The sequence below is a fragment of the Etheostoma cragini genome, chromosome 13 (assembly GCF_013103735.1).
Source record: "Etheostoma cragini isolate CJK2018 chromosome 13, CSU_Ecrag_1.0, whole genome shotgun sequence".
NCBI lineage: Eukaryota > Metazoa > Chordata > Actinopteri > Perciformes > Percidae > Etheostoma > Etheostoma cragini.
The window spans coordinates 7285833-7295097 of NC_048419.1; the positions used below are offsets into that span (position 1 = coordinate 7285833).

The window sequence follows — 9265 nt, forward strand, 5'->3', positions numbered from 1 at the left end:
TTAGTTTTGCGTGTAACATAACAAACACCCACCCATCTCGTAGGAGCGATGCTTACTGTTCCATTCAATACAATTATGGTACAAAAGGGGCACTAATGCCACACGTATGATGTTAACATGGACGCATATATAGGCAACACCAGAGGCAGTCATAATATTTACCTAGCAGGCTAGGCTAACGCTGTTGTGCTATGTAATATGACCTACTTTTTCGTGTTTTTTATGTTTTGTGATACTTTTTAATATAATAAACAGTGGATAACAGTTTAAATGTTTATTACCAACAATCAATAAGTGCAAATTCGTTGGAAAATTAAACTTGCAAGATGGGCTTTAAGTAGTGATCCCAAACCTTGAGGTTATTTTTTTTTACAGGTATTGTTGGATGCTGATCAGAACCTGGTTACATATACAACCATTTTTGTAATTGAGAGAACCCTAGCCACAGAAAATTACATTGTACGTTTAAAAGGAGGAACGTATGATTATAAACATATGTGTGATTTCCAGTTTAAAATTCTAAATAAAATGGCATTTTCAGTATTATATTTGAATGGTTCTATTGGTCTTCTACTGTTATAAGTTATGTAAATGTTAATAATGAGCAGCTTTTCATACAAATAAATAAATACGCTTAACAGAAAAAAATGTTTTAATTTAGACAGTTTTATTTGACAAAGAAAGGTTTCTTCAAATAAATGTATTTATCACAGCAACACATTTGTTTTTTAAATAAATGCCTTATTTGCTTCTTTTTTTAAAATACTGTAAGTATAACATAAGGTAAATCAATGAATAACAAAAGAGCAAGAAAAATGAACCAACAACAACAATAACAAAAGTGTTGACTTGGCAAGGTCAGTTCTATAAATAACTATTCAATATTTTCTGTAATTAAGAGAACATTCATTCTTAAGTTGATACATTAAAATTAAAATTTCAATATGTTAGCCATATAGCCCTTTGCAGCAGCCATATGGCTGAGACTAACTTCCAAGGTGTAACGGTAGGAGGGTAGTGCACAAACCTATGTTTTATGCTGGTTATGCTGAAGCCTTGCCTTTAACAGCTCAATTCCCCCGTAACAATCCGCCTTACAATCAGGTTCATTTCAGTGGCCCAAACAAGAGTCGTATATATGGTGTATTGTATATCTTACATCTTACCCCAAATTCCACAGGATGCAGAACGACTGCAGATCCGCTCTGGAACAGCGTCGAGTAATTTGGTTTCCATTAAAGTCATTGTGTGTTTCCTCAGACTACGAAACAGCTACGCGTCCCAGTTGCGTGCCAGCTCCGGCAATCTGCAGCCCTTTGGAGCAGATATGCAGAGCTTCTATTTTTGCCAGACGCCAGAGATCTCCGCAGCAATTAGGCACACGGCATATGGCGGTTTTCCACTGAGTGGCATCTACTCGACTCGCCTTGACTCTATTCACCTTTTTTGGTTTTCCATTAAGAAAAAAAGTCCCTAGGACCTGCTACCAGGTACTTTTTTTAGTACTACCTCTGTTGAGGTTCCAAGCGAGCTGAGGCGATCCCAAAAGGTGACGTGGAAACCTGCAGACTGCTGGTTGGTCGGATGACTGCGTTTTTAGCAAACAAGAGTGCGGAGTGTGTGTCCAGAACAAACGCGACATTTAAAAAAAAATCTAGCCAGACACCGAAAGAGTATCTACTCTCTGCACTATTCTCACTTTTCAAATGTTCAATATTAAGGGCTATTAGGTGCTTTATGTCGTTTCCAATATTGCACACTGTTAGTTTAAAAAAAACAAGACAAAATTATCAAAGAAAAGTTTTTATTTAGCTTTTCAAGTAGCGCATCAAACCCTCCTGTACATCCCGGTCTTCTTCCTCCACACCCTGTGACAATGCCCCCCCCCCCGGCTCTGCTGGCCCAGATGCATCTCAGTCGTTGTCATAAATCTCTCCATCACTCTCATAAAGATTATATGAAGCCCAGCAGGTCACAACCAGAGATCTCACCGGTCGGACATTGCCCACCAAACAGTCTGCGACGGCGATTTTGCAAAGCGTAAATGCTCTGAAACACAAACAGTACACAGCACACATGTTGGTGTGTAATTGTGGTTGCTAAAGTTCATGTACTTTATATAACGCTAGAGTATAGTAAATACTGACTGGGGCCCCCTAACACATGCAAATGTTAGCTAACGTTACCAGGAAACTAAACGTACCCTTTTGTGTCTGCGAACAAAAGTCATGTTGACGTCTGAACTCCGTCGGAATTCCCAAACTCCTGTTTTTTTTCAGCGGTGAGTTTTGTTGCTTCCTTCAGCTTCTTTTGAAACAAAACATTTCTTCTGGCTGTGGCAATTAGCCGACGTGCTGTTGTGAGTCGCGTTGAAAATTACATCATCACGCGTAGCTATGGTGACCAGCCACGCTGAAGCGTTACTCATATTACAATGGAAAACGGACGTAGATATGTCTAGTCGAGTAGAGGCGAGTCAAGGCGAGTCGAGTCGAGCTGTTACCAGCAGTAGAAAAACACCATAAAAGTGCGGGACTGGAAATTAAGCACAAAAAAACTAATAAAACATGCGGTTAATTTTCGAAATAAAGTAGAACGTGCTCACGGCGGATCATATTTCCCTGCACTACTCCTTTAAAACACCAAGTTTTTTCTATCTATTCCTCTGGATGGATACAAACTGTTGTTTTTGTAGTTCTATAATACATGAATTTGTAAGATCTCGTACGTCCTTGTGACTTCAGCTGTAAGTCATGGATACGGACCTAGTGGGTGTTGACGGACGGCGGAGCACAGAGCAGACACGCGCTGGAGCCGATCCGCAGCAGTTCCGCATCCTGTGGAATCCTTGGGTTATTCCCTCCCCAGTTAAAAGACTTTGTTAAAGTTAATTTGGATCCATTATTGAATAACATGTCTTGTGATGTAGATAGAATAGATGAGCAACACTTGTATCAGGGTACAAGCGGCCAAAATGGGTTTCCTCAGGAGGGTGGCTGGCGTCTCCCTTAGAGATAGGGTGAGAAGCTCAGTCATCCGAGAGGAGCTCAGAGTAGAGCCGCTGCTCCTTCGCGTCAAAAGGAGCCAGTTGAGGTGGTTCGTGCATTTGATAAGGATGCCTCCTGGGCGCCTCCCTAGGGAGGTGTTCCAGGCACGGGGAAGACCCAGGACTAGGTGGAGAGATTATATCTCCAACCTGGCCTCGGGATCCCCCAGGCGGAGCTGGTTGATGTGGCTCGGGAAAGGGAAGTTTGGGGCCCCCTACTGGAGCTGCTGCCCCAGCGACCCGATACCGGATAAGCGGATGAAGATGGATGGATCTGTATCATGTTGGCACATTGTAATCCTTTGAGCATGTGGTACAGCAATTTGGAACCCCTAGGTCTAAATTTTTAGATATTCAATTTCTATATATATTTGTTGATGGGTATTTGTGGATCCAGTTATTCAGCCCTGAAGGCAACAGAATGTTTAGATAAGGTGTTGTTGAAATATGGAAAAAGTCTTGAGTCCTATTCTATTAGTATTATTCTATGCTTATGTAGAACCTGGGAGATGGAGCCTCGTCAGCCCTCAAGAAGACATGGGAAAGGGATTTAAATATTACACTGCTAGGTGGGTGGCACTTGAAAGAAAATGTCATACAAATGTTTTGCCAAATTGGATGTAAGCACTAGAAAATGGGGAAAGTATATGAGATTTATGTAGGGCTCCTAAAAAGTTTTGTACTGGGGAGAGAGTGTTTATTGGGCTTATTGTGTTGTCATTTATCCATGTTTAGTTGCTCAATAGTTTTTTATCTCTTATTTAGTAGTATAGTCTTGAATTTTGTCGTCACTGTGTCATCTTTTCTTGATTTTTTTGGTTGGGTGGTGATGACAAAGGAAAGGGGGGATATGTTCATGTTGTGAAATGTATTTTTTGACAATTGTCAAAAAATACATTAAAATAAAAAAACAATAATAATAATGCACTCACTCTTAAAGTTGTTTAAGTAAACTTCCAAATCTTACTATGTTAACATTCATCAGCTCCATAAACCTCTTCAGCCAATCAGCCTAATCAGAATCATCAGCCACAACCTCCACCAATGTGCAGACTCCATGGAGGTATTTATCTCGCTGGTGCTTGATGACAATTCTTCCTTTAGAATCTTCCTGCCACCTCCTGCAAAGACATTGTTATCACATGACATCCGTTATAATAAACATTCATCATTACTTCATATAGCCTACTTTTCTCTCCTGATTGAAATATATGACATATGCAAACAAACATGGTGCAATACCCAGTAAGGCAAGGCACTTGTAAGACACACAAGCCTCACACATTTTGCACTCTGGTCTGCATAAATACCTTGAAATTTGGAGTTACTGTATTACTTTTTGATGGTGCTCATAATGGTTTAAAAAGTGTAAGTGTAAAAAAGTAGTTTGAATTCACTTAAGCAACTCTACTATATAAGAAAAAATCCGGCTGGTGAATTTAAATCTTTCAGCTAACTGGACTTCCAAAAAGAAACCGTTTGCAGACAATGAAATACAGTACGTACTTACTAAACTTAACAAATTACATGTTAAGTTGTTATCTTTGGATTACATGTTATTAGAAAAATACTTGTTACGGAAAATTAGAAATACTATATTTCAAATGTATGCCAGAAACATTCATATTTGTAATTACAGTGATATAGACCTGTCTCTCAGTTCTCCTCCTGGCAGACTTGCTTGCAGCAGGGACAGCAAGGGCAGCAGCATCGATAGCAATAATGCCGGAGGTGACAAAGGAGTCCGCTGGATGTCTCTGGAGCGGAATCTGTTTCTTCTACCTTCCTCTTCGCTTGATAGGTCTGTTGTTTAACTTGTATTGTTCCATCCCTTGGTGTTATATCAACCTTGAATGTTTGATTAGCTTTATCAATACTTGTCAGTGTTCTACACAGTTTTTCATTCTCACTGAGCATCTGAACTTGAAGTTGTTGGATCTCTCTGTAGTTTTTATCCAGTGCAGTGCTGTCTCTCTTACAATCAATTTGGGATGTAATGTCTTTACTTATTCCTTGCTTTAACTTATTCTCCAGTAGTTCCTTTTCTTTCGGTGACCATGTTCTCTTAACAAACTGATTGAGCACCTTGAGTTTTTTCTCTAGGTTGTTTTTCATCTCATGGCTCATGCAATTCATCTGATATATCTCCTTCCGCTCCATTTTAGTATCCTTCCAGATCTTTCTCAAACAATCTATTCTTGACATTTTCTTGTCTGTAAAATCAGGCTCTGGAGCCGGCTTGAACATCTTCTGTTTATTTTTCAATTCATTCTCCGCCACCATCAGCAGCAGACCTTCCCTCTTGAAGTATTTAGCTTTTCTTTCAAGATCATGTTTATCTCCCTCTAACTTCCATTGATGTTCAAAATCTTCAGTCTGGGTCTTGGCATCGGATTGGAAAACCCCATTCTCACATTCAAACTCTTTACCTTTATTTAAATACTGTTCATCAACATCATGCTCGTGAAGCCATTCCTTTAAAACTTCGCTTTGTACCGCTTTGTCAAACATTATTGTCATCATGTGTTTCTTCTCTTTTTGCATCAGATCATAAAAACTAGTGACTTTATTTTTCTGTTCATGAAGTTCATCACACTTGTGTTCCAGTGTCGAGTTTAATTGTAGCATGTAGTTCCATTTCTGTCCAAATATGTCCATTTTCTTTGTGAAGTCCTCATGCCTCTTTTGATTCATCTTTTTAAGTTTTGCTCTGAGACTTAAAATGAAGTTCATTAAACTGGTGAGCCGGACCTTTGTTATTGTCAGCTCTGACAATTCTCCTTGCAACCTCTTATTTTCATTTAAAAACCTTTCTCTCTCACTTTCAGTAGTTGTCTTTATTTGATACAATTGTTGTTTTTCTTGGATTGTCTTATCAAACTGAATGTCAGCAAGTTCTTTCTTCTTTTGTAGCTGAGTCTTTGTGATTTCCATTTTGTCTCTATCCTCATTGATATCTTGTATTACTTGTTCTCTCTCTCCACTGAGGGTGTTAATGGCAGCTTCGACGTCTTCTTTCATCCCATTGAGGTCCTTCCTCAAAAGTTCCATTTCTTTTTTCAGCTTAAATCCTAATCTTATCTGCTCCAAATCCAGTTTCTCTTTCTTCATCATGTCTCTCTCTCTATCCAGAGCTTCTCTGTCTTGCTTCTTCTCTGCCTTTAGATCTATGAGATTTGTCTTTTCCAACTCAACTTTTTGTTTCAGTCGATTGGTCATTTCTTGTCTTTGCATGTCAATTTCTGACAACATACTTTTCAACCCTTTTGTATCTCTCTCTAATAGCTCATTGCAAGAGGTTAAATTGTCTTTCTGTTTATCTAGAGCCTCATGCTTCTGCTCCAAAACACTCAACAGTTTCAGTAAGTCTTCATTGTTTTGCCCCAGCCTCGTGATTTTGTTTTTCACGTCTTCACTTATCCTTTTATTCAGTTGTTGCAGTGTTTCCTTCAGATTTTCTAGTGATTTCATTTTACTCAAGAGTTTATCTTCCCTTATTTTCAGGTCCGATCTTTCTCCGTCCATTATTTCCTTTTCATTCTCAAGCATTTGTATGTCCATAACTGTACTACTCTTCATCTGATTGAGTTGTTCTCTCTCTCCACTGATGGTGTTAATGACAGCTTCAACCTTTTCTTTCTTCCTGTTGAGGTCCTTCCTCAAAATTTCAATTTCTTTTCTTTCTACCAATAAATTGTTCTTACTGGTTTCCAGTTCTTGTGTGTGTCTTTTGAACTCTTCTTCCTTGAGTGCTTGTCCCTCTTGTTTTAAGGTAAGCATGTTCATGATGTTGCCAAATTTGTCTCTTTCTGTCTGAAGGTGAAGGGTGAGATCTTTAATGTTGGTTTTCTCTCTGGTGATCACCTCAATCTGACTGTCGACAAGTTCTTTATTCTGGTATAGCTCAGTCTTTGTGATTTCCAGTTTGTCTCTTTCCTCTTTGATATCTTGTATCACTTTTTCTAAGATGTGGCTTTGTTTCAGAATGTCAGACCTCATCAACTCCAAGTCCAGTTTCTCTTTCTTCATCATCTCTCTCTTTCTATCCAGAGCTTCTCTATCTTGCTTCTGCTCTGCCTTTAGTTCCATAAGATGTGTCTTTTCCAACTCAGCTTCTTGTTTCAGTCGATTGGTCATTTCTTGTCTTTGCATGTCAATTTCTGACAACATACTCTTCAACCCTTCCGTATCTCTCTCTAATAGCTCAGTGTAAGATGTTATATTGTCTTTCTGTTTATGTAGAGCCTCATGCTTCTGCTCCAAAATACTCAACAGTTTCATTAAGTCTTTATTGGTTTGTTCCAGTCTCATGATTTTGTTTTTCACATCTTCAGCCGCCCTTTGATTCAGCTGTTGCAGTTTTTCCTTCAGATTTTCTAGTGACTTCATTACACTCAAGAATTGATCTTCTCTTGCTTTCAGCTCAGATCTTTCTCCTTCCATTATTTCCTTTTTGTTCTCAAACATTTGTCTGTCCGTAACAGTACTACTCTTTATCTGATTGAGTTGTTCTCTCTCTTCACTGATGGTGTTAATCGCAGATTTAACGTCTTCTTTCATACTGTTGAGGTCCTTCCTCAAAAGTTCCATTACTTCTTTTTTAACCAGTAAACTCTTCTTACTGGTGTCCAGTTCTTGTGTTCGTCTTTTGAACTCTTCTTCCTTGAGTGCTTGTTCCTCTTGTTTTAAGGTAGGAATGTTCATGATATTGCCAAGTTTGTCTCTTTCTCTCTGAAGCTGAATGGTCAGATCATTAATGTTGGTTTTCTCTCTGGTGATCTCATCAAACTTACTGTCAACATGTTCTTTGTTCTGTTGTAGCTCAGTCTTTGAGATTTCCAGTTTGTCTCTTTCCTCTTTGATATCTTGTATCACTTGTCCTACTATGTGACTTTGTATCAGGATGTCAGACCTTATCTGGTCCAATTCCAGTTTCTCTTTATTCGTCATGTCTCTCTCTCTATCCAGAGCTTTTCTGTATTGCTTCTGCTCTGCCTTTAGTTGTATAAGATGTGTCTTTTCCAACTCAGCTTCTTGTTTCAGTCGATTGGTCATTTCTTGTCTTAGCATGTCAATTTTTGACAACATACTCTTCAACCCTTCCGTATCTCTCTCTAATAGCTCAGTGTAAGATGTTACATTTTCTTTCTGTTTATCTAGAGCCTCATGCTTCTGTTCCAAAACACTCAACAGTTTCAGTAAGTCTTCATTGTTTTGCTCCAGTCTCATGATGTTGTATTTCACGTCTTCACTCATCCTTTTATTCAGCTGTTGGATTTTTTCCACCATATTTTCAAGGGATTTCCTTTCACTCAAGAGTTGATCTTCTCTTAGTACCAGCTCTGACCTGTCACCTTCTATTATTTCCTTTTCATTCTCAAGCATTAGTCTGTCCATAACAGTACTACTCTTTATCTGATTGAGTTGTTCTCTCTCTTCACTGATGGTGTTAATCGCAGCTTTAACGTCTTCTTTCGTCCTGTTGAGGTCCTTCCTCAAAATTTCCATTACTTCTTTTTCTACCAGTAAACTCTTCTTACAGGTGTCAAAATCTTGTGTTTGTCTTTTGAACTCTTCTTCCTTGAAAAATTGTTGCTCTTGTTTTAAGGTAAACATATTCATTATAGTGCCAAGCTTGTCTCTTTCTCTCTGAAGCTGAAGGATCAGATCTTTAATGTTGTTTTTCTCTCTGGTGATCTCATCAAACTGACTGTCAAGATGTTCTTTGTTCTGTTGTAGCTCAGTCTTTGAGATTTCCAGGTTGTCTCTTACCTCTTTGATACCTTCTATCACTTGTCCTACTATGTGACTTTGTTTAAGGATGTCAGACCTTATCTGGTCCAATTCCAGTTTCTCTTTCTTCATCATGTCTCTCTCTATATCCAGAGCTTCTCTGTCATGCTTCTGCTCTGCCTTTAGTTCTATAAGATGTGTCTTTTCCAACTCAGCTTCTTGTTTCAGTCGATTGGTCATTTCTTGTCTTTGCATGTAAATTTCTGACAACATACTCTTCAACCCTTCCGTATCTCTCTCCAATAGCTCAGTGCAAGATGTTATATTGTCTTTCTGTTTGTCTAGAGCCTCATGCTTCTGCTCCAAAACACTCAACAGTTTCAGCAAGTCTTCATTGTTTTGCTCCAATCTCATGATTTTGTATTTCACGTCTTCACTCATCCTTTTATTCAGCTGTTGCAGTTTTTCCTTCATATTTTCAAGTGA

General features: G+C 38.7%; 3 protein-coding genes across 4 annotated transcripts in view; all 3 read right to left on the reverse strand.

Moving 5' to 3' along the window:
- Nucleotides 1-6031, reverse strand: part of LOC117955458 — a 15971-nt gene extending 9940 nt beyond the window's left edge. Inside the window, exons 1-2 of one of the 2 annotated variants that reach the window (XM_034889988.1) lie at nucleotides 4696-6031; nucleotides 4023-4167 (exon numbers count right to left, since the gene is read on the reverse strand). In XM_034889988.1, coding sequence (XP_034745879.1) covers nucleotides 4703-5980 — 1278 coding nt within the window. In that variant the 5' untranslated portion in view covers nucleotides 5981-6031 and the 3' untranslated portion in view covers nucleotides 4023-4167; nucleotides 4696-4702. Of the gene's footprint in view, nucleotides 1-4022 lie in introns of both variants that reach the window. The other variant, XM_034889987.1, reaches the window with a different exon arrangement.
- A 96-nt stretch (nucleotides 6032-6127) lies between these two features.
- On the reverse strand, nucleotides 6128-9019 carry LOC117955972 (girdin-like; the record flags this gene model as incomplete). Its single annotated transcript, XM_034890781.1, has 1 exon — nucleotides 6128-9019. A coding segment is annotated over exon 1 (2892 nt), but the record flags the coding sequence as incomplete, so codon positions are not given.
- A 109-nt stretch (nucleotides 9020-9128) lies between these two features.
- The window catches only part of LOC117955973 (cingulin-like), an 11973-nt gene continuing 11836 nt past the window's right edge, over nucleotides 9129-9265 (reverse strand). The window contains exon 4 of the mRNA XM_034890782.1: nucleotides 9129-9136. Within this exon, the coding sequence (XP_034746673.1) occupies nucleotides 9129-9136 (8 nt within the window). The remainder of the gene's footprint in view (nucleotides 9137-9265) is intronic.